Source organism: Atractosteus spatula, chromosome 11 (genome assembly GCF_055471065.1).
Source record: "Atractosteus spatula isolate fAtrSpa1 chromosome 11, fAtrSpa1.hap1, whole genome shotgun sequence".
NCBI classification, from domain to species: domain Eukaryota; kingdom Metazoa; phylum Chordata; class Actinopteri; order Semionotiformes; family Lepisosteidae; genus Atractosteus; species Atractosteus spatula.
In genome coordinates this window covers 40092179-40117167 of record NC_142716.1, presented here as the reverse complement: position 1 = coordinate 40117167, position 24989 = coordinate 40092179, and the positions used below count along the sequence as shown (strand labels likewise).

General features: G+C 36.8%; 1 protein-coding gene across 1 annotated transcript in view; it reads left to right on the top strand.

Annotated features, from left to right (window-relative positions):
• The first annotated feature begins 1094 nt into the window (after positions 1-1094).
• The window catches only part of LOC148824047 (myosin heavy chain, fast skeletal muscle-like), a 35264-nt gene continuing 11369 nt past the window's right edge, over positions 1095-24989 (top strand). Inside the window, exons 1-40 of the mRNA XM_088928169.1 lie at positions 1095-1310; positions 1399-1542; positions 1644-1800; positions 1912-1939; positions 2023-2134; positions 2220-2312; positions 2408-2471; positions 2571-2669; positions 2777-2880; positions 2979-3117; positions 3607-3725; positions 3829-3978; positions 4430-4600; positions 4725-5031; positions 5150-5220; positions 5491-5578; positions 5697-5814; positions 5944-6067; positions 6851-6987; positions 7465-7720; positions 7882-8124; positions 8212-8388; positions 8469-8614; positions 8706-8796; positions 8914-9303; positions 9399-9525; positions 9613-9731; positions 10529-10725; positions 10807-10990; positions 11118-11283; positions 11403-11527; positions 11988-12296; positions 12389-12592; positions 12681-12806; positions 13684-13854; positions 13936-14040; positions 14126-14221; positions 14316-14450; positions 16737-16745; positions 21168-21321. Of these exons, the coding sequence (XP_088784295.1) occupies positions 1107-1310; positions 1399-1542; positions 1644-1800; positions 1912-1939; positions 2023-2134; positions 2220-2312; positions 2408-2471; positions 2571-2669; positions 2777-2880; positions 2979-3117; positions 3607-3725; positions 3829-3978; positions 4430-4600; positions 4725-5031; positions 5150-5220; positions 5491-5578; positions 5697-5814; positions 5944-6067; positions 6851-6987; positions 7465-7720; positions 7882-8124; positions 8212-8388; positions 8469-8614; positions 8706-8796; positions 8914-9303; positions 9399-9525; positions 9613-9731; positions 10529-10725; positions 10807-10990; positions 11118-11283; positions 11403-11527; positions 11988-12296; positions 12389-12592; positions 12681-12806; positions 13684-13854; positions 13936-14040; positions 14126-14221; positions 14316-14450; positions 16737-16745; positions 21168-21321 (5959 nt within the window). The 5' untranslated portion in view covers positions 1095-1106. The remainder of the gene's footprint in view (positions 1311-1398; positions 1543-1643; positions 1801-1911; positions 1940-2022; positions 2135-2219; positions 2313-2407; positions 2472-2570; positions 2670-2776; positions 2881-2978; positions 3118-3606; positions 3726-3828; positions 3979-4429; positions 4601-4724; positions 5032-5149; positions 5221-5490; positions 5579-5696; positions 5815-5943; positions 6068-6850; positions 6988-7464; positions 7721-7881; positions 8125-8211; positions 8389-8468; positions 8615-8705; positions 8797-8913; positions 9304-9398; positions 9526-9612; positions 9732-10528; positions 10726-10806; positions 10991-11117; positions 11284-11402; positions 11528-11987; positions 12297-12388; positions 12593-12680; positions 12807-13683; positions 13855-13935; positions 14041-14125; positions 14222-14315; positions 14451-16736; positions 16746-21167; positions 21322-24989) is intronic.

Below are 24989 nucleotides of genomic sequence, written 5' to 3'. Positions count from 1 at the left end.
ATGTTTTCAGAAAATACCTTTGAAAATCCCTTACACATAATAAATGCTAATCATAAACACAAACATTTTAATCACTTTTATTACAGACATTTTCAAGTTCAAGATAACTTTCTCATACCTCTGTTCTTTACTATGATGAACATAAGGCCATGAATGGCAGACTCTAGACGAAGATAATTTTTATAGAAGATTCAAAAATAGTAACAAACACAAGGACAATGAAATGTTTATTTTGATTTTATTTTGCAGTGCGGAGTACTAAAACCATCTTCCTGTGCTTGCTGTCAAACAAGGTAAGAGAGCAGGTTAATAAAAAAAGATTGTTAAGGTCACTTTTCATTGCATTACAAGGTAACTACACTTATTACACTGTATTACACTTACAGCATGTGTTAGTTTCTTTTTATCCTTTAAATATCATATCAGTGTCAAATGAAGTTATTCTCAGGCTAAATTTGAGTGCTTTCTAAAAAGAAATGAATGCATTATTGTGAAGGGCCACATGTAAAGTTTTACTTACCTATGTTAGCAAAACTTTACAAAGTGCTCTTGCTTAGACTCTCAGTACAGTACGTGCTCCTCCAGATGTTCACTCCAGAACTACCTCAGCAAATTGAAGGAAGACCAAGATTCATACTGATGTTTTGATTGTTGTTCTGCAGCAGCAGTGATGGTGAATGTGGCTCTTGAGCATACAGTATATTCAGAACAAACTGGTCATATACAACATTTGATGATAATCAAAAATGATGTTTAATCTCCTTTTTACTTTAATTTTAGAAGTATAAAACATTTTATGTACACTGCAATTTATGTCTGCTGATTGTATTAACTTTATAGCAAATAATCAGGAACAAAAGTAATATATTCAAAAACTTCACATTTCTTGAGTAGTAACGTCAGTCAGCTCTTTCAAAAGGGAAAAATGAAAAAATGAACACTGGTAAAGAAACGGAAACTATTTTGTTTAAAAATGACAACAGCTCAGAGGTGAGCTTCAAAATGAGGTCAATCAGAAGCTATCCTATGAATCTTACAGCTCCTAAAAGGAATCTAAAAACTTAATTCCTGCACCTTCTTGTTTTGTACCACAGTAAGCCGCCACCATGAGTTCCGACGCGGAGATGGCTGTATTTGGCCCAGCCGCCATATACCTCCGGAAGCCAGAGAAGGAGAGAATTGAGGCACAAAACAGACCCTTTGATGCCAAAACCGCAGTTTTTGTGTCTGAACCCAAGGAGCTGTACGTCAAAGGCGTCCTTCAGAGTAAGGAAGGGGGCAAAGCCACCGTCAAAACTGAGGGTGGGCAGGTAGGTAGCATTTACTAAGAGCAAAGGAAATTTCAAGGTTTTTACTTCATCTACTGCATTAATTATGAATAAAATTCTGATTTTTCAGACTTTAACAGTTAAGGATGATGAAGTCTTCCCAATGAATCCTCCCAAGTTCGATAAAATGGAGGACATGGCCATGATGACTCACCTCAATGAAGCCTCTGTGCTGTATAACCTCAAAGAGCGTTACGCAGCATGGATGATTTATGTAAGTGTTTCACTGAAGCCAAGACAAACCAATTCAATTTCTATTGACTAAAAAAAATCATTAAGATATATAAATATTATTATTCAATATTATTCTTCCAGACCTACTCTGGGCTGTTCTGTGTGACTGTGAACCCCTACAAGTGGCTCCCAGTGTACAACCCTGAAGTGGTGGCAGCCTACAGAGGAAAAAAGCGCATGGAGGCTCCGCCACACATCTTCTCTGTCTCTGATAACGCCTATCAGAACATGCTCACTGGTACATAAATACCTATGTCTTACAGTTATCTATATAGATTTACAGTACTTGTTAAAACACTTTATTCAAACTTTATGATCCAATTAATCAATGAAAATATTTTCTTTCTAGATAGGGAAAACCAGTCCATCCTCATCACGTAAGTATTTCTATAATATTTTTAAAAATATGGCATTACTTTTCCATTACTTCTATTTAAAATAAACCTCTATTTATCCTCAGTGGAGAATCTGGTGCTGGAAAGACTGTGAACACGAAACGTGTCATCCAGTACTTTGCCACAATCGCAGCAATTGGGGAAAAGAAGAAAGACCAAACCCCTGGCAAAATGCAGGTTAGACAGCACTGCTAATGGATCATGAACAGCTGAAGAGATCTTTGCTGTAACACACTGAGTGATGATCCCATGTACTTTGCAGGGAACTCTGGAGGATCAAATCATTTCAGCCAACCCTCTGCTGGAGGCTTTTGGAAATGCCAAGACAGTGAGGAATGACAACTCCTCTCGCTTTGTGAGTTAGTCTTCTATTAGTCTCACACAGTACCAGTTCATTTGTCAAATATTTTACTGTACTTTTCTAATATGTGTTATTTGCATAATCAATAGGGTAAATTCATCAGAATTCATTTTGGAACTACAGGAAAACTGGCCTCTGCTGACATAGAGACTTGTGAGTTATTTTAATTCTCAGCAGTTCACAAACATTTATCTTATTCCCATATCTCTTCAGAATTTTAAAATATATATTTTTACTTCTATTATTTCACAGATTTGCTGGAGAAGTCCAGAGTAACATTCCAGTTGTCAGATGAAAGGAGCTACCACATCTTTTACCAGATAATGACCAACCACAAACCAGAGCTCATAGGTGGGTGAAAACTGACAATTGTAATACTTTTCCAGTGATCACTTCAATATAACATTAGTTAGTGCACTGTATTTAGACTATGTTCTTGTTTCTTTTTTCTCTTACAGAAATGCTCCTTATCACCACCAACCCCTATGACTTCCCCATGATCAGCATGGGTCAGATCACTGTGGCCAGCATTGATGACAAGGAGGAGCTGGTTGCCACAGATGTAAGTTCAAAGTACAGTATATGAACAATAAGATTCTGGATGTACAGTAGCATTTATTTCTATTTCGAAATGGAAAATATTTACACTTAAACATACAGACTGCCATTGATGTCCTGGGGTTCAGTCCTGAGGAGAAAGTTGGCATCTACAAGCTGACAGGAGCTGTAATGCACCATGGCAACATGAAGTTCAAGCAGAAGCAACGAGAGGAGCAGGCCGAGCCTGATGGCACTGAGGGTAAAATGTATACTTATTCTACCCCCTCCATTCTTAAAGCTCCAGTCAGACAAAATTAAATTATACTATAAAAGAAATGAATAAATATGCTCATTTAATAATTGAATCCTTAATTAATTAGTCAGAAGTACTGTATAGTCAAAAAGTCTTAGATTTTTTATGATCTCCTATTTTTGTATTATATTAAAACAATAGTAATCTCTTGGGTACAACTCTCATTATGTCATGTCATCTTAAGCAGCAGCCAGTACATAGTCAGTCCAGGTTTTTTGTGTCCCCTCTGTTGCCTGGTCACGTGGATTGAGTGTAACACCCTGGTCATTTTACATAGTCTCCACGCTATACAATTCATTGTGTATTCTACAACGAGGCATGTACTGCTGTAAAATAGAGATAACAGAATAATAATGGATAACAGAAGTCTGTGATTTGAGTAGAACTATTTTTTTATATGCTGTGACTATAATGAATGCATTTTTTGGTTTTCAGTGGCTGACAAAGTTGCTTATCTTATGGGCTTGAACTCGGCAGACCTGCTCAAAGCCCTGTGCTACCCCAGAGTGAAAGTGGGAAATGAGTTTGTGACTAAGGGACAGACTGTTCAGCAGGTATGATGTTTACTTCTAAACACATTGTCAGATTGATTTTCAAGAAATGAAAGTTGTTCTTTATCTAATAAGATAATGTGTTGATTTGTGAATCCTTTATTAGGTCAACAATTCAGTTGGTGCCCTGGCTAAGTCTATCTATGAGAAGATGTTCTTGTGGATGGTTGTCCGCATTAACCAGATGTTGGACACTAAGCAGGCGAGACAGTTCTTCATTGGTGTCCTGGATATTGCAGGGTTTGAAATCTTTGATGTAAGTAATGATTTCAGTATAGTGTATAATACAGTATGTGTTTATGCATGCAAGACCCCAGTACTCTCAGTGTCTCTTATTTTCTTATTTGAGCTATACTGCAAATTTATTTTCCCTTTGCATCCTGGGATTATTTTGTCATTGTTGATCATTAAGACACTGCTCTTATAGAACAACTGACATGCCTAGTGGCTTTCATGATTTTAAATCTATATTAAACTGAATAAAATGTTGTACATAACCCTTTCTGTTCCAGGCATTCACAATCCAGCTTTCTTAATGTAACATAGTAAGATATTATTTTTAGACCAGAAATCTGTCTGGTTGCTCTCCTTTATACTGTTTCTATATGGAAGAAATACATTTGAAATAAATGAAGATAAATACACTATTCCTATTGTAATACTTGTAATACTATATTTTACACACTTTGTATTTCCCTTTCCTACAGTTTAACAGCTTGGAACAGCTGTGCATCAACTTCACCAATGAGAAGCTGCAACAGTTCTTCAATCACCACATGTTCGTATTGGAACAAGAAGAGTACAAGAAAGAGGGAATTGACTGGGAGTTCATTGACTTCGGTATGGACTTGGCTGCCTGCATTGAGCTCATTGAGAAGGTTTGTATGATTATTGATCCAATTCATTCAGATCATACTGATTTTTGCAATCTATATTATCCATATTTGATCATATGGACTGAGTTTTGTTATCCATATCATCTGAAATAATTTGCCTGAACAGCCAATGGGAATCTTCTCCATCCTTGAAGAGGAGTGCATGTTCCCCAAGGCCTCAGACACAACCTTCAAGAACAAGCTCTACGACCAGCATCTGGGCAAGTGCAACTGCTTCCAGAAGCCCAAGCCTGCCAAAGGCAAGGCTGAGGCCCACTTCTCCTTGGTGCACTACGCAGGCACAGTGGACTACAACATCAATGGCTGGCTGGACAAGAACAAGGACCCCCTGAATGAGTCTGTTGTGCAGCTGTACCAGAAATCCTCCATGAAACTGCTGGCCTTGCTGTATGCCAGCTTTTCCTCTGGTGACGGTTGAGTATTAGTTTTTATTATTTTTACTAAATACTGTACTGATTTTGTAGTTTTGGTTCCTTAAAAATTAATTTATTTTTGGAGCCTGAACATTTTTCTTTTCTATTATTTTTACAGATTCTGGTGGTGGAAAGAAGGGAGGCAAGAAGAAGGGTGGTTCTTTCCAGACTGTGTCTGCTCTCTTCAGGGTAGGTTATAATTGTTCCAGTAAAAAAAAATTGAATCAAATAACATCGAATTAGGTTTCAACTTTAAAAATTGACTTTTTGAAAGCTTTCTCTTCTTTAAAAAATAACTACATTTAATATCCTCTAGGGAATGCATGTTTTTATTTACATAAACATTAAATTAAGATTAAATTATCAGCAGAGAGATTAAAACATCTTTATTTCTCCTTCAGAAGCTCTTTATACACAGTAAATGCTATAATATATAATCAATCACTTTAAACTCCACAGGAGAACTTGGGCAAGCTGATGTCCAACTTGAGGAGCACCCATCCTCACTTTGTGCGCTGCCTTATTCCCAATGAATCAAAGACTCCAGGTAATGAGCACAGAATGTTTAGATCTTTTGTAATTTACATCCAAATATGGTGGTATTTTCTTTTTTCAAAAGATGTTGCATCTGTTTTAAAAACAACTATATCTCATTCTTTCTTTAGGTCTTATGGAGAACTTCCTTGTTATCCACCAGCTGAGGTGTAACGGTGTGCTGGAAGGTATCAGAATTTGCAGGAAGGGATTCCCAAGTAGAATCCTGTATGGAGACTTCAAGCAAAGGTACCTTAAAAATTAAAGCATAATTAACCTAGAAATGTTTACATTTAATTCTTAGAGATTAATGGATACACAAATGCCTAGGAAGGAAGAAGAATTTCAACACTACTATTTTTTCTACGTTTCTGAAAGATACAAAGTTCTGAATGCCAGCGCCATCCCAGAGGGTCAGTTCATTGACAGCAAGAAAGCTTCAGAGAAGCTCTTGGGATCAATTGATGTTGACCACACTCAGTATAAATTTGGGCACACCAAGGTAGGACGTCAGCAGTATAAATAATGAAAGGAAATAACACTAATGTGCATAATAAACCTGAAAATAAGCCTGAAATGTTTTGTCAAAGTTGACAAGTATTTTAATACGAAGCAAAAATGTTACAATTGTACATTTGTTATATACAGTACATATGGTAAGAACACTACTTGACTGTTTTCACTCTGTCACATAGCCCACATTTGCTACATGTTTATGCTTGAATACATAGATGTATAAAGTCTAAAGAAATAAAAATGAGAAAATTTAAAGTCAATAAGACTGACACCAACACACACCTGGGCTATAACAGTTAGGGGGCTCCAACAATTCATGCAGGGCTTGTGATTTATGAGTGACTCACATCATGTACAGAAATATATAATTAAAAATACTGTGTATATATTTCATTGAGATAAAAGTTCTCAAACAAGTCTCTTACAGGTATTGAATAAAAGTCATTTACCTTCTGATATCAAGTTAAAATTTCTATTGAAATCTACCTGCAGTTACAAGTACTGTTTGTGTTTATCACTGTTGCCTTTTCAGATTTGGGCTCCTACAAATTGTAGTGTTACAATTACTCTTGCCATATGTAAAGAGAACTAAAAATCATTAAAGAATGTCAGTAAGACTTCTACCCTACCAACACAAATCTTGCCTATAATAATTAGGGAGTTCCAACAAATCATGCAGGGCTTGAGAAATATCCTAATAAAATGTATACTGTATTTACAGCATATTTTATAGATTACAAAATGCTTAAATCTTTCCCCTCAATTTCAGGTATTCTTCAAAGCTGGCTTGCTGGGTACCCTGGAGGAGATGAGAGATGAGAAACTGGCTGCCCTCATCACCATTACTCAGGCTTTGTGCCGTGGCTTTGTCATGAGAGTGGAGTTCAAAAAGATGATGGAGAGAAGGTAAGAAACTTGGGCTGAGAAACATTAGAACAGTTTTCCATCCTGGACAGCCTTCAAGAGCAGCAGCCCTTGTAAGGAACAGTTTTCTGACAATAGATGAAAGAATTCTTAAAAGTGCCACTTAATGGCAAATTAAGTTTAACAAGCTTTTAACTTCAATTAACGTAACTACTCAGAAAATAACCTATGAACAGAAAAAATCTTCTGATATAAACATTAAAGGTGGTGTGTAAGTGATGAGTTAATTTATCAAACATATTTCTTGCAGGTGTTAAATGATTATTTAACCACAGGAGGTGTTTTAATTTCAACTGAAAAAGCCAAATCTGACATACATTCAAAGAAAAAGGCAATAGAAACAGTCAAAATTATTAGTTTATACTACCAATCTGCCAAAACAGTTGACATTCATCTGACTTCTTGGTATATTCTGTATTGTATCACAATACACAACAAATATTCATTTTTTTCATATAGAGAGTCGATTTACAGCATCCAATACAACATCCGCTCATTCATGAATGTGAAACACTGGCCATGGATGAAGCTGTACTTCAAGATCAAGCCTCTCCTGAAGAGTGCAGAGGCTGAGAAGGAGATGGCCAACATGAAGGAAGAGTTTATCAAGTGCAAGGAAGATCTGGCAAAGGCAGAAGCCAAGAAAAAGGAGCTTGAGGAGAAAATGGTTTCTCTGCTGCAGGAGAAGAATGACCTGCAGTTACAAGTGCAGTCTGTAAGCACTACCTGTCTATTCTGCAATATTAAATTATAACATACAGCTGCAGCATTGCTGAAAACATGATCTTTGTATCTAAATGTACAAATGTACATCTGAATGTTACATCTGAAATGTAATTTTAGATTTAGTAACTAAAATCAATTATTTATCAACAGGAAATGGAGAGTCTCTCAGATGCTGAAGAAAGGTGTGAGGGGCTGATCAAAAACAAAATCCAGCTTGAGGCCAAAGTGAAAGAGATAACAGAGAGACTGGAGGATGAAGAGGAAAGTAATGCTGAGCTGACAGCCAAGAAGAGGAAACTGGAGGATGAGTGCTCTGAGCTGAAGAAAGACATTGATGACTTAGAGCTTACCTTGGCCAAAGTGGAGAAGGAGAAACACGCCACAGAAAATAAGGTTTGCTTCTAAAATGTCCAAAATAACTAACTAGTCATTAAAAAGCCAGTATAATGATATGCTTGAAGATTTATTGACTACTTCCAGGTTAAAAACCTGACTGAAGAGATGGCCGCTCAGGATGAGAGCATTGCCAAGCTAACCAAGGAGAAGAAAGCCCTCCAAGAGGCTCATCAACAGACCCTTGATGATCTGCAGGCAGAGGAGGACAAAGTCAACACTCTGACTAAAGCCAAGACAAAGCTTGAACAGCAAGTGGATGATGTAAGTGACACATCCAAACACACACTTCTTGTATTTTCAGACAGCCTGAACTAAACATAATAATGTGTCAAATATTCTAGCTTGAAGGTTCACTGGAGCAAGAAAAGAAACTCCGAATGGACCTGGAGAGAGCCAAGAGGAAGCTGGAAGGTGATCTGAAACTCTCTCAAGAATCTGTCATGGATCTGGAAAATGACAAGCAACAGTCAGAGGAGAAGATCAAGAAGTAAGATTGTTTGAAATATATAAATATATATGTCATTTGAAAATGCTGTAACAATTAATATAATAATGTGAATATTTTTTCTCCTTCACAGGAAGGAGTTTGAAATAAGCCAGTTCCTCAGCAAGATTGAAGATGAACAAGCACTGGGGGCCCAGCTTCAGAAGAAGATTAAGGAGCTACAGGTATTTCAGGGACAAACCTAACACTTATTTTGGGTTAACTGTATTTCTATTATTTTCTATAATCGCCTACATATTATATACTTTCATTTTCTACAAATCATTTCTACAATCATCTAGGCTCGTATTGAAGAGCTTGAAGAGGAAATTGAGGCTGAACGTGCTGCTCGGGCCAAGGTTGAGAAGCAGAGGGCTGACCTCTCCAGGGAACTTGAGGAGATCAGTGAAAGACTTGAAGAAGCTGGAGGAGCAACTTCTGCCCAGATTGAGATGAACAAGAAACGTGAAGCTGAGTTCCAGAAGCTCCGCCGTGACCTTGAAGAGGCCACTCTGCAGCATGAAGCCACAGCGGCAGCTCTCCGCAAGAAGCAGGCTGACAGTGTGGCAGAATTAGGGGAGCAGATTGACAACCTGCAGCGAGTCAAACAGAAGCTGGAGAAGGAGAAGAGCGAGTACAAAATGGAAATTGATGACCTCTCCAGCAACATGGAAGCAGTTTCCAAGTCAAAGGTAAAATCAAATCTGACCCTTATTGATGTAATCATATTACATACATTTTTGTTTTTACTACAGTATACTGTAAGATGTTATTATCTAAATGACAGGCTAATCTGGAGAAGATGTGCCGTACCCTGGAGGACCAACTCAGTGAACTGAAGACTAAGAGTGATGAAAACATCCGCCAGGTCAATGACATTAGCGCACAAAAAGCAAGGCTTCAGACAGAAAATGGTAAAATATTAATTAGTGTTACTAATTTTTGCTATTTTCATAAACAGAACAATGAATGTGCCTTTTTCTATTGTTTTGTTCCCTAAGGTGAACTTGCTCGTCAGCTAGAAGAGAAAGAAGCTCTGGTTTCCCAGCTCACAAGAGGCAAACAGGCCTTCACTCAGCAAACTGAGGAGCTGAAGAGGCAGCTGGAGGAGGAAGTGAAAGTAAGTTGTGTTTATAATATACAGTATGTGAATCATACTCTACTGTGAGATTCTTTGCTCCTGTTAATTTCTATTTTAGAAAGGTATCACACTAGTCCTACTCCAGATATAAGAAAAATACATTGTTTGCTCCAGCTTGAAATAGTTGATGTAATGTGTTGCTGCTATAGGTAGTAATGCAACCACACTTTTATATGAAGAGCAGGGAGATAACATGGGCAAGCAGTCAAGCAGCTGCATGAGCACATACCTGTAGCAAACTGTTGGACAGCCTGGCACAGCAAGATGAGCACAGGCAAGTGTGGTAAAGAAAATGGTAAGAAAAATGTAAGAACAAAGCCCTATGTAGAACAGATGCTGAAAAACTGCAACAATACACAAAATGTAACAGAGCATTTATTATATTTTCCAATGAAACGGTTTAAAAATCAGCAAATGTAAAGACAGAAATAATGCGATGGAAGTTAAAGGATTCAAAATATGAACAAGCATACTGTAGCTACAAACTAGAGTATGGAGCAGCTCTGGATTAAAAGTCTGGAAACAAAGACAGTTTTTTTCTATAATAGGACAATGATTTGTATATTAGAATGAAGAATTAATTATGAATCCAAAAAATGTGATGAGGAAAAACAGTATCAGATTCTCCAAGTTTAATTATAATCATCATCTGAATCAAGTAGGTACAGTATGTAGCTGAAAAAAATACACAGATGTAAATACAGTGAAATTAAAGTAGATGATAGTAATCCCTTTCTTTTGGAAGTATATTTTTAGCCAATATATTCCCTTTTTAGGCCAAGAACGCCCTGGCTCATGGTCTCCAGTCCGCCCGCCATGACTGTGACCTGCTCCGGGAGCAATATGAGGAGGAGCAGGAGGCCAAGGCAGAGCTGCAGCGCTCAATGTCCAAGGCCAACAGTGAAGTGGCTCAGTGGAGGACTAAATACGAGACTGATGCCATCCAGCGCACTGAGGAGCTTGAGGAGGCCAAGTAACTACATTATTTCTACTGTTAAATTGAAAGTTTTTCTTAAATGATTGAATCAATTCAAACAATCTGCACTTTTCTCAGGAAAAAGCTTGCCCAGCGCCTCCAAGATGCTGAGGAACAAATTGAGGCTGTGAACTCCAAGTGTGCCTCTCTGGAAAAGACCAAGCAGAGACTTCAGGGTGAAGTGGAGGACCTCATGATTGATGTGGAGAGAGCAAATGCCCAGGCTGCTAACCTTGACAAGAAGCAGAGGAACTTTGACAAGGTGAAGAAGCAATTCACATAGAAATGCAAAAAACAGTTCAATTAGTTTAAAATAAGACACCTCAATCCTCATGAGTAAGTGTCTGATATACTACTGTAGTTCATATTTCCGCAATTCTTTTTTTCAGGTTCTGGCAGAATGGAAGCAGAAGTTTGAGGAAGGCCAGGCTGAGCTGGAAGCTGCACAGAAAGAGGCTCGCTCTCTAAGCACTGAGCTCTTCAAGATGAAGAACTCCTATGAAGAGGCTCTGGATCATCTTGAGACCCTTAAACGGGAGAACAAGAACTTGCAGCGTAAGTACAAAAAGAGAAAAATGTTGAGTTTATAAGACTATGGAACTATAAGATTAAAAGATTAAACATGTTACTCTCCTTAGAATATTTACATTCTGTGTAATATATCTTCCAAATAGAGGAGATCTCAGATCTCTCTGAACAGATTGGTGAGACTGGAAAGACCATTCATGAGTTGGAAAAAGCAAAGAAACAGGCCGAGACAGAGAAGTCTGAAATTCAAACCGCGCTGGAGGAAGCTGAGGTACTAAACACAAAACATAAAAAAAATTGGTGGATATTTTTAAAACATTTCTTAAGTAAGGTTCTTAGATTGTCAGTGTATTTTTAGAATGTAAGAAATACATTATTTAAAATGCTAATTTGATATTCCTGGTCTGTTTTTCCAAGTTCTATTTGAAAAAAATACAATATAAAAGGTGTGCTATTTGCTTCAATGTGTATTACCTGATACTATTGTACTTCATTGTCTTTTGGGTATACATCAACATTTTCTGTCTACATTATGTAGCATTTAATTTCATATTTATTTCGTATAAGTGCTACGTTAATACATAGAAGAAAACATTTCATAGGTTTTCAAAGCACAGCAGATATGAAATCTGAGCTATAGCTCTTTGCTTCCCTCTACATTATCAGATTTAATTCTTTCACTAGTCTTTGTCCAAAAGAATAGGAATTTACAAATTTTATCTTTACATCAGGCATCACTGGAGCATGAAGAGTCAAAGATCCTTCGTGTGCAGCTGGAATTGACTCAAATCAAGTCTGAAGTGGACAGAAAGATTGCAGAAAAGGATGAGGAAATTGAGCAAATGAAGAGAAACAACCAGAGGATTGTGGACACCATGCAGAGCTCTCTTGATTCAGAGATTAGGAGCAGAAATGATGCCCTAAGAATTAAGAAAAAGATGGAAGGAGATCTCAATGAGATGGAAATTCAGCTGAGCCATTCCAACCGCCAGGCTGCTGAAGCCCAGAAACAACTGAGGAATGTCCAAGGACAACTCAAGGTACTGAAGATTTTACCCTAAACCATAAACATTCATGCTCTTTTATTTTTAAGAATCATTTGATGGTTATGATGGCGTTTTGCTTTTATCAGGATGCCCAGCTGCACCTGGATGATGCCCTTAGAGGACAGGAGGACATGAAGGAACAGGTTGCCATGGTGGAGCGCAGGAACAACCTGATGCAGGCTGAGATTGAGGAAATGAGGGCTGCCCTGGAACAGACTGAGAGAGGCCGCAAAGTGGCTGAGCAGGAACTGCTTGATGCCAGCGAGCGTGTGCAGCTGCTGCACTCCCAGGTTAATAAAAACCTCAGATTTCTTACAAATTATTAAACTTTCATCTTTCTTTTCATATTTTTGTAAGCTAAAAATGTTGTCATTTCAGAATACTAGCTTGATCAACACCAAGAAGAAGCTTGAGAGTGACATTGCTCAGCTCCAAGGTGAAGTTGATGACACCATCCAGGAAGCAAGAAATGCCGAAGAGAAGGCCAAGAAAGCTATCACTGATGTGAGTCACCCTCAGCATTTCAAGCTGCCTTTGACTATATACTGTATACTGTATGTTTGGCTGGTGAACATGATAGCCCACAAAAAGTATAATGATTTATTTCTTTAAGATGCACTTTTAGTGAAAACACATACTGTAAAGTATGAGTAAAATGAAAATATTACATGTACATTAAAATAATAAAACAACCTCACCATTAGACTCTGTCTACTGATCTTTAAACAAGGGAACCGACTTCCAAACAGGTGAAGCCAATAACCTCATGAAAATGAAATGCAAATAATTCCTTTTCTTTCTGGTTCTGGGCCAGTGTGGGCCATCCCAGTTTTGACACTACCTGCTCTGTTTCATGCTCCGTGATTAAAATGAGTGTATTCTATTTCAATACATTTTTTTATTGCTGCAGTGAAATATATATTATGATAATTTTTTTCCATACCATGACATTTTTCACAGCTTTAACCTTTCCAACTAAAATATGTAACTTGTCATTTGTTTTCTACTTTGTGCTATAAGAAGTTTATCATCAAGTTTAAATATGTTAGTTAATTTAGTGCATTGTGGGATCTATCTGGTATTGTTTCTTGATGTCTTTGCTAGAAATGACACTGTTTGGAACCTTAGCGAAGTCTGCTAATTAATTCAGGACTTAAAAAGCTCAGGTAGAAATCTTTCCTCATGTACAGGTATATGAAATGGTAATTTTCAAGTTGCGTAAAAAACAATTAAAACTTTTTTTCTTATCAGCAAAACCAGATTTGACCAGACTTTAAGCAGACATGAAGTCAGAGCCCAACCCCACTATTCACCCAAGAAAAGATAATTCTTGTAAAAAAAGAATATATGTAAAGTCCTTGCTATTGATGCTAAATTTCAGGCTGCCATGATGGCGGAGGAGCTGAAGAAGGAGCAGGACACCAGCTCTCACCTGGAGAGAATGAAGAAGAACCTGGAGGTCACAGTGAAGGACCTGCAGCACCGTCTGGATGAGGCTGAGCAGCTGGCAATGAAGGGTGGAAAGAAACAGCTCCAGAAGCTGGAGGCCAGGGTAATCTGGGTGGGATGAACATGGTCCATTTTATACAATCACGGAGAAAAGACTTGTTTTCACATTTGATTGGATTTGTAGGTGCGTGAGCTGGAAAACGAACTTGAAGCTGAACAAAGGCGTGGAGCTGAGGCCATTAAAGGCGTCCGAAAATATGAGAGAAGAGTCAAGGAGCTCACCTACCAGGTAACATACTTATATACTGGATCTTCTTTAACATAAAGGTACATATCAGTACAGTAATTCACTTGTAATTCACTCTTCTCTACAGTCAGAAGAGGACAAGAAGAATGTGAACCGACTCCAGGACCTGGTCGACAAGCTGCAACTGAAAGTGAAGGCTTACAAGAGACAGGCTGAGGAAGCTGTAAGCCATGGTTTTAACAAGCTTTGATTATTCACTTTCCTACGTCACAAATTAAAACATTACAGTATATATAAAAACATTTTTGCCATTTCAGGAGGAACAAGCCAATACTCATCTCTCCAAGTTCAGGAAGGCTCAGCATGAGCTGGAGGAATCTGAGGAACGTGCTGATATTGCCGAGTCCCAGGTCAACAAACTGAGAGCCAAGAGCCGTGATATGGGCTCTAAGGTAAGATGAAATTACAGGTGGATTTCATTATTTAAATTTTAAAGATTTTTGCTATTCATTAAAATAGGAAGACAGCATGGTATCACAAAGGTTATAATCGGTTAGGTGCCTCACAGTGCTGGGGTACAGAGTTCAATTCCTGAAGTATTACCTGCGTGGAGTTTGAATGTTCTCCCTATGTTTGCATGGGTTACCTCCAGGTGCTCTGGTATACTCCTACATTCCAAAGATATACTGATAGGTTAATTGGGTTCTGGGAAAACTGGCACTGGAGTGAGTGTGTGTGTGTTTGTTTCTGTGTGACTGCCCTGTGATGCAATGGCATCCTGTTCATCCTGCCATATGCCTGTTGCTTGCCAGGATAGGCTCCGGCTCCACCAAGACCCTGTATTGGATAAAGCGGTCAGAAAATAGATAAATACATGGATGGACAAAATATGGACAGCTGCAGGTGCATAGCACTTTAAAATATGCTTTTCACATTTGAGAACTAATAAAACAGCCACAATATTTTAAATGACAAATTAAATAAAACAGTCACAGTGAACAACTTCAATGATTTGAGCACATTTAATGTGATGATTAATCCTCATATACAAAATAAACATCTAATTAAAGCTTCCCTTTTAAAATATTTAGTGCTCCAGGGTCTAAGCTGTAAAACAAAAATATCCTTTAAATCATATCTTACTTATTTCTGTAGACATTCTGAAATAGTTTTAAAGAAAAGTGCATTCAAAATGTTAGATTTTAAGACTATATCTGTCTAAAAATGTGACAAAGAAAATGTATGCTTTGACATATGTAGTCCCTAAAAAGGTGATGAAACTGAAAAAAATGCTTTTAGAATACTTTGATGCAATAAAACATGTCAATGAAAAAAATATCTAAATTTTGAAAAAGGTACTGTATGCCCCATTTTTTGCTTTCATGTGATTAATTGGTCTTACATACTGTATCCTTGAGTTTTAGTTCCAGTTTTAGGTCATTAATGGACTGATCAGATCACAGTGGATTTTAAACAAATTTATCCAGAAAAAGATTGGTTATGATATTTTTTTTACTTTCCATGGCTGTGGCAGTTGCTACAGAACATAGTAAAATGTATAAGCTCAGCAACTGTGCTCTAATTTGTGTCATGCAGCTGCATTCAATTTTGCTTTAAAGAGTTACTAGTATAAAGCATTTTAAAATCTGTGCCTGTTGAGTAAAAGACAGTAGGAGACCTTTGTAAAAAATAATGTCTTGTAGTATTAAACCATATTTTGCTTATGATTTCATTAATAACGCATGACAGTTTGAAACCTGCAGATACTTTTTTTAAAGATTGTTTGTTGTTCAAGGTTTTACAAATAACCATTTTAGAAGACAAAAGTCACACTGAAAATGAAATGAGATCTTTCTCTTAAGTCTGAGTGAGTTCTAAATGATTCTTCTCTGTACCAAATATTTTCAAGGGCATACAGTATCAGATAATAATAGAGCAAAACCATTTCAAAGGAACACTGACAACTGAATGAACTACAAATAATTAAAACTCTGTGTAAATAAAAACAATACAGTATATATATATTCCTCTAATTTTAACAATAGGCTATATACTGTATATGTGTTTGTACTTGGTTATTGGCTACTCAACACATTCTCATTTGTAAACAATATGCCCCAGGTGTGGTGGGAGCTGGGGAGCTACAAAAGTATGAGGCAGAAGGAGGTTTGTTCTGCAGAAGAATATGATTATGCACATAAAGAAAAAGAAAACTGCACATTTCGCACCTCTAAATCTGAGAGGTCATGGCTCTCTCTCACAGAAAAGTGGATTGCTCTCTCCAGGTAATGGGAGAAAAGCTGCCCCAGGTGAAGGAGTTTAAGTGCCTCAAGGTCTTTTTCAAGCATAGGGGCAGAGAGGATTGTGAGAATGACCAGTCGATTGGTGCAGCTGCTGTAGTAATGTGGTTGCTGTATGAACCCTAGTGGTTAAGCGGGAGTTTTCGGACGAAGCTCTCTGTTTTCTCTGTTTTCCGAATTAACGTCCCTTTACTCACCTATGGTCACGAGCTTTGAGTAGTGGCAGAAAGAGTGAGTCTGTGGGTCCAAGCAGAAATGAGGTTTCTCCATAGAGCTTCTGGGCTTAATCTCATGGTAAGGAGCCTGACAATTTGGGAGGACTCTGGAGTATCCGCTGCTCCACCAGAGAGAGAGGAGCCTCTTGAACTTGTGTTTACTTTGTCTCTTTTTTAACCTTTACTATGAGTTAATTACTTTAATTCTGTTTGCTTTTAACAGAGTAAAGAAGCTGAATGAAGAAGAGGCCTTGTACTTAAGAAATTCATACAATATGAGTTTCAACATGAAATATTCTGGTAAAAGTGTTTTGTGAATAAAATATTTTAGCTTCAACTTCACGTTTTGTGTTTTCTAGAATACTTATACAAATATCTAAAAAAGCCTTTAACAACTTTGAAATAAAAATGAGTATGTTTCATATGGTTAAAAGAAATAAAATGCCCACTCTCTCTAAAATTATATTTCAAAGAAAGGTGTTTTCAGCACTGAAACATGGCACGCTTGAGAATAATCAGATAAATAATCAATTTGAATTGTTTTGGTCTGCAGATACTATCACAATCCTGCCACATGCTCTTTAACCTGAGAATCTCAGGAAGGTTTTCCTTTGACACCACTTGTCCTCAATTGACATTTAAATAAAATGTGAACCACTACAGGAATATCCCTTTTTTTCTGCTGGGATATTTCTAAATCAGCAAACTGAAGAACTACTATACTTCCAGTAAGATCAATTTATTATATTTCCCAAATGCATAATTAATTTTAAGGTCTAAAATGAAGAAATGTTAGCAAACAAATTAACAGATCCAGCCATTCCAAATGAGCGAGGGATAATGTGTTAATTCGCAGTGCACGGGCTGCAGGGTACCGCAAATAACTGCAGGTTTTTTTAAATAGGGTGCAATAGTTTGTAAAGCCGCCAGGTGGAGCACTGAAAGCTTAACGTGGCATGTGAAGCATTTGAGCTGTTGCCAGAAAATGTCTGGTTTAGAATCCCGGTCAATGCTGAGGGACAATCATTTTCAGATTACAGAATTTAAGTTGTAGTGTATACTGTTTACACTTTTAATAATTTTAAACTGTATTACAGCATGTATAAACTGATTAAAAAGTAGATATATTTTGTAAAACAAGATTGCAAAGTTGGACAAAAGAATACAACAGAAATCCACCTTCTTCATAAATATTTTATGCATCAAAGTCTTTAACTTGGTAACTTACAATGGGCTATGGTTTTAATGTGCTTGTTCTAACATTATAAAGTTTATGTACTGTACTTAATACAAAGTTAGAACGTGTTATATTTTTCTTAGAATACGTAGTAAGAACACCACTTGCTGTTATTGTAAAAAAAGTTATATTGATTTAATACCACTTGATAGATATAGTAACATGGAATCGTGTTACTAAGCAGCTTAAATATCACAAGTGGATGTTTTTTAAAGATTTAAAAAAACTTTTATTGTCCTTATAGTGGTAATGGGCAATGGACTGTAATGTAGCACGCTGCACCCAGGCGGTTCAAAGCCCGATCAGAGAATTACTTTCCGTTTGTTTCTTACATAGCTAAATACATAAAAGTAGTCCACTCTTACAGCTTATTGTGAATGCAATGTGTCTCTTTCAGGTTTACATCTGAATTGGGAAAATCTATATTTTGTCTTAATCCAAATTTTAGCAGCCAGTAATCACCCAACAATTTAACTTTAAATGTAAGACTTCAAACTGTATCTTGTACTGTACAGTACTGCGCAGTCCAAACACTTCCTGGGAGACTGTTGCAAAACTGGCTCTGGCGTGAGTGTGTGAATCTGGAAGAATTATTATACGAGATGGTTTCTTCATTAAGGATTTCTTCACGGAATTCTTTAAGTTAAAGAAAGGAGGGAAGAATGGTTATTTTCACAATTGCCAGTAACCGGAAAACAGCTTATCAATATGCTGATACCATACCATAACAGTGAAGACAAGACAGATAGGTCACACCTTTAAGAGAGCCAGTGACTCTCTCTGTTGTTTACTAATGTACACGACACAAAATATTTTAGACCAGTGGTTCTCAAACTGTGGTACGCGTACCGGCAGTGGTACGTGGAGTGCCGCCAAGTGGTACGCCAAATGACCCTGGAACTGTGTCGTGTGCGCTGAAAAATCGGGACAGGTTTTCATATTTGTGTCGAATACGCAGCCTACGTACTACGATACAGTGCGCTCTAATACTTCAGTGGACACAAGAGATACTCTGTAATTCTATACCACTCTATAGGAATGCGTGCTACGGATGCAAGTGACCAATTGTATTTAAAAAAAGCTACTGTATCTCCAGCAAATAGGGAGAAAGGAGAATGTGCGTGATTTTGGAACTATGCCAACGTTCTAAACACAGGAATGCATAGAAATACGTGCTACGAACGCAGGTAATCTTGTGAGCACAGGAAAGCGTGATAACAGAAAAATATTTAAGAACTGTTCTAATTTGAGAAAAATACACCGAGCGTCTCTGTGTTTCGCTCCCATGTGCATGAAATAAAAACTTTAAATAAATACGGAAATAAAAACGGAAACGCAGAAAAATGCAAGCTTGCGTATTGCTAAAGCAGGTAAGCTACACTATTTTTGAAGAACCTTATTTACCTTGGCAAAAGAGCTGACACGTATTATGTGTAGAGAAAAAGCTGCTAAACAGCTCGACCTGCTGCCCCCCTCCCCCTGAAAGACACAGTCATTCATAGAATTATTGAAATGAAGGATTATATCAAAAGTACACTGATAGAGCGCGTTAAGATGAGCAGATGTTTTTCACTGCAATTAGATGAGTCTGTAGTCGATTTGGCCAATTTGCTCGTTTACGTTAGATAGGAGTTTGAGGGCATGTCCCATGAAGACTTTCTGTTCTGTAAACCGCTACCAACAGGAACTACAGAAGAGCACATATTTCAGCTTCTGAATGAATTTATCGAAGAGAATGGCCTCGGCTGGATAAAATGGGTCTGAGTTTGTACAGACGGTGCTAGAGCAATGACAAGCCGACATAACGGTGTAGTTGCACGAATTAGAGAGGTTGCTCCAGATATTAATGTACGCATTACAACATCCACCGCGAGACCTTTGCCGTCAAGAAAATGCCTGACGATTTAATATCTGTTAGACTCTGTTGTGAATTGTGTCAAGGCTCGAAAAATTAATTCACATCTGCTTTGCTCGACTAAACAGTCTCACCCCTCTCACTGAAATGGTGCTTTTTTATTAGTTGTTGTTACTGTTTTTTTTTCTGTAAAACACTTTGAGAAGCCACCTTTAAAGGCGCTATATGAAATAAAGTTTATTATTATAATATTTATTATATGTATGTGTGAGTGTGTGTGCACGCGCGCTCATGTTGGTCACTGAGAATTTCTGGGGTTCCTATGAGATCATGACTTGTAGGTGGTACTTGGATGCTTTGGTTGGATTAGGGGTGGTACTTGGTCCAAAAAGTTTGAGAACCACTGTTTTAGACCAAAGGCCTCACTTATTAAACTCCGAGATCCTGACAGATTTGACTTTGTATTCCCCTCGTTTAGCTGAAATGGAAAAATAAATCATACAGTAAATTTATTGGAGTGTGCTCTGTTTTATTAATAGACATCTGACTCAAACCTGTGTCGTACAGTGATATACACATGGGTAATGTCACTCCCATTAAACACTGTACTTATCGCGCAAATGCTGCTAAACTAGAAGCATTGCCGAAGGTGATATACTTTACATTATTTACTGGAGCGTGGTTTAGTTCAAAGAAGAACGTCTGTGAAGTCCTGCTGTTTAGTGGTACCAGACATTTATGGGATGTCACAGTTCTGTACAGATTACAGAAAAGTGAACGCTGAAACTCCACCGGACATCATATGTACTGTTTAACTATAAGCAAGGACTGATGCGCTGTTCTCTTTTGGGAGGGTTATTCCCTGGAAATTAGACACAAGAAGGGCGATGTTGGATAATGTTGTGTGGCTCTAGGGGAATTTTTCTGTAAACTGAAGATTTATAGAGATACATTGTGTATCATCTCTTTTTACACTTGTACAGTAAGACCGTTCCAATGTTAATGCGATACGGAAGATATAGTAATAATATTAACAATGAATGACCATGGACGGACTGTAAACTGCAGAGTTACACAGAAGACACGTCGAATTTTGTCTTCTCAGCTTGAAATTTAACCTATAGAGTGATTCTTTTGGCTATATTTTCTATGTAGCGTGATGTGTAAAATAGTTTGTTATTATAGCTCGTTGCCAACACGATGTGCCTCATTCCGCATTTAGAACATCGACAGTATATTTTGTCTTTATACAAATTTCAGCACCGAGAAATTTAAGATCTTGAACAAGCCCCCAAATTTACTATATCCCCACTATAGGTCCAACAAGGTGAAGTGGGAAGCTGATTTTTTTAAACATTTTCTCAAGAAAATAAAAAATAAGAAACAATGGTATGTCCCTGCCTAACTTAGACATTGCATGACTTTAAAAGCTTAAACCTGAACACAAATCCAAAACCTTTTAAAACAGAAGCTGTTAGCTGTACTTCACACCTGCATGCCAAGATCACAGTGTGTCCAGCTGTTTGGATTACACTATGAATCCCTGAGGTATACCATCCAAGGCATCACTGGAGCATAAAGAGTCAAAGATCATTCGTGTCCAACCGGAATCGAACCAAATTAAGTCTGAAGTGGACGGAAAGATTGCTGAGAAGGATGAGGAAATTGAACAAATGAAGAGAAACAAAAAAAGGATTGTGGATTCACAATGCAGAGGTTAGGAGCAGAAATGATGCCCTGAGATGTTAATGAGCAAAACTCAACGCAATAACAGAACAGAAATTGTTTATATTTGTTAGTGACAACACTGTCTTTCTTACTTTGGTATCTCTTTTAAAATAAGAAAGTAAATAGTCAAGAAGGTAAACATGCTATATCTTTAACACTTTCTGCATATTAAACCACAATTCAAATTCACTCTAGGAGAATGAAAATATCCTCAGCAGTGAAACTAGGTTTGCCACCCTTGCAAATATCGCATAAAAGTATACTATTATTTGGAATTACAGCTTTTTCAATTCATTTACATTCATTTCACATGTGGGATTCTTCTAATGTTTTCCCTGCATGTTCATTTATCCCACCTCACCTTCCGTTCCCAGAGAAAGTTTGTCCAGATACTACAGTATATGTGGGACCGGCCAGATGAAAAACACTCACTGACCAACCTGTGTGTAGCAGCAGAAGGGATGTGAATCCTGTATTGTTGCTTTATCAACACAATGGTCTACCAAGTGACTCAATCTGTCACCTCTTCATTCTAAATTAATCTAATTTTCACTGAAATTATAAAAGTATTTTAAACAAGAAGCTAACCTTCAGATAAAACAAGCACAATTCTTATCTATTTATACTGTATATGCAATATTTACATTTTTAAATAGAAAAAAGAAACTTAATATGTTCATATGTTCAGAAAATATCTACATACATAAAAATAAATAGAAAACAGGGATGAACCAAATACAGATGGGGTTTTATGCATACAGGAGATAAGATTTATATGTCAGCAACAAAAGATGAGCCCTATAAAGATTATTTAAAAGTGCTTAATCAAAATTCACCTGGCAGTCTGTTTCCTTCAGAAATGCACACTAGATAATTCTAACCTAGTTTCAAGATTTTCTGTATTCTTTGTACAACTAAGCCATTTTACTGTAAAATCACTTATATAGTAAACCCTTTTGAATCCTGTTGTGTTGTTTGAGGAGACTGGCAAAACATTTTGGACAATTAATGCACCTTTACAGTACTACAGCAAACTTACATGAAGTACTTATAAAATTGTAAAGGGCTTACCTTTAATGATGAACATGAAGGAAAATTCCCTTCATCTGTAACAAAAGACAAGAATAGCTCATATAGGAATCTGAATATTCTTATTAAACTGAAATACTGCATGAAATCATTTAGTAATGAAGACTGTTGTTTGAATACAACATACTTACTACAGTATTACATTTCAAATCGGACATCTAAGGGCTGTTGAAAACAACCTGTTGCATCAACAGACTCTCAGAAGGGTTGGACAAACTCCCTATCACAGCTTTTATATGGGCACATTAGACACATAATTGGTCATCATGGCACAATTTTCTATTTTTGGAAACTTCACTTGCACATGGCAAATTTAATTTGCTCACATTACCAAATAAATTATACTGTCATCTACAGTATATGAATCAGATCCATCAACCCATGTGACTTTCATTATGAATGACACATGTATTTTTGAAACCCCTGATAAGTTCCAAGTTCTAGCTCATGAAAAAATTCTTCTGGGAAATGTATCTACCAGATGGATTTGATTGTGGCAATCAAACTGTTGGCAAACAAACTGTTGATGCAGCAGAGCTGAACCAGAGCCCATGATATAAAAATGATCTCTTGACTATGTGATAACCAACACACATTTTAGAAAGTATTAAAGATATGGTTACTTCTTATTTTACTCATAACTGAGAGTACATGGATGCCCTTAAAGACATATTGTACGACTTAGGTTTAACAGAGAGCCAATATTGCAATACATCATTAAATTTGCCAAAATATTTGAAAATGAAAATGAAATCCATTAGTGCTTTAAATTAGAATATGTTGAAAAACTTTCTCTCTGTCCAATGGTTCATGAAGTTCTATCAAAACAACTTTAAAAATTAAATATAAAACAACACTCTAGGTTTTTGGAGAAATTATATACAAATGTTTTCCTGTGATTTTCTCAGCTTTAACACACACAATCCACAAAAAGTGGAAAATATCTGTATGCTGACATTCTGTTCACATTCACAGATGCAAAAGACTTTAAGCAATGAAGTTAATTTTGCTCAGTCTAAAATGGGAAAGCATACAAAACAGATAGACTTTCCCAGAACCAGACTGTATCATCTTCACCATCCTTAAGTTACAGATATGATTTATATCCTTAAAAAGGGGTCTGATAAATAGTTTAAAATAAGATACAAGGATTTAAATGACATGCTGATATTGCCTTGAACAAAAAGAACACTAAAAAATGAAAATGGACAGAAGTGTTACAACACCACATCCTGGATGATCCTTGTTTGTCAAATTACATTTTATTTCTCACTGACAAATTGATTAAAGCATGTATAAGAATATCTAAATATAAAGCATTGTGGATTGAATTGATTATTTTTTCAAAAATGCTGGAATAGATCCAATTAAAAGGCTCTCAATTTGAAATTGATCAATTCAATTATAGTAAGATAGATATTTCTATCTTCTCAGTCCTATAAAATATCCTTGGGTTATGTAAAAAATGCAACACACATTGCAAAACATCAAATGTACTCGTAAGAAAGACTCTACAAAAAGGAAATCAGAAAACTGATATCTTTACAGTTTCATCTCTAATTACTTATTAGAGGAGACTCGGTGCAAGAAAGATGAAATGGAGACCTGCACTTTCTTGATGTGATAAGTAGTACGAAGATTCTGACTTTTTGGAATAAGGAATTGACAGTGTTGCTCTTTAACATTCTTAATTAAAAGAAAACTCTTAGAACATGCATTACAAACTGCAGCTTCTTTCATTCTCAAAGACTAATAAATCAATGTCTACGTGTTTGTACAAGAAACATACCTACAGTAACTGCCGGTGAAAAATGGTGACACAATCATTTTTTTCCACTTTTACGGTATTACTTAATGGCCGTTATTAGCAATAGGTACAGTACCACATAAAATTAAAACAGAATATACATTACAACTGCTTTGTTTTTAGTGCATGTTAAAAAAAAGAATTCTGTAGCACCTCCAGATGCCCCTTATTGGCTTTGTATTTTGAACTCACATGAATTGGCAGAGGAACCGGGACAAGGTCCTACTGTATGTATTGGTTTGGTTATCATGAAAGAACTGATTAAAAATAGCGATGAGCAGGTTCTTGGGTGGTTCAACCAGTAATGGCATGCGTTTGAGCACAATTAGAGCTCTATGGTCTATAGATGTCATTGTTTGGAACCTGGGCAATGTCACTAGCATTGCAACCACAGTACAGTGGGGAATATTCCAGGGTACATTAAGCTTTCCTGTAAACAGTGACTTCCTTGACTTGACTAAAGTGAACAAAACTAACTCACCTATGAGACATTGTGGAGCTCACAATGTGTCAAATGATAGATGACTCTGACAGTTACATGCATTGGAGGAAAAGAGAGCTGCCTAATTATGTACTGGAAAATTAGATTAAACGTTATCAGATATAGTACCTTTAATAACATATTATTTGTAGATACATTGCACTAAAACAATTAAAACACTACATAAATACAATAAAGAGAATTAAAAGAGAATAAAAGTGAATTTAAAGAAATTCCTCAAAGAGAGCAGAGCATATTAGGTCTGAACATCTAAATTCC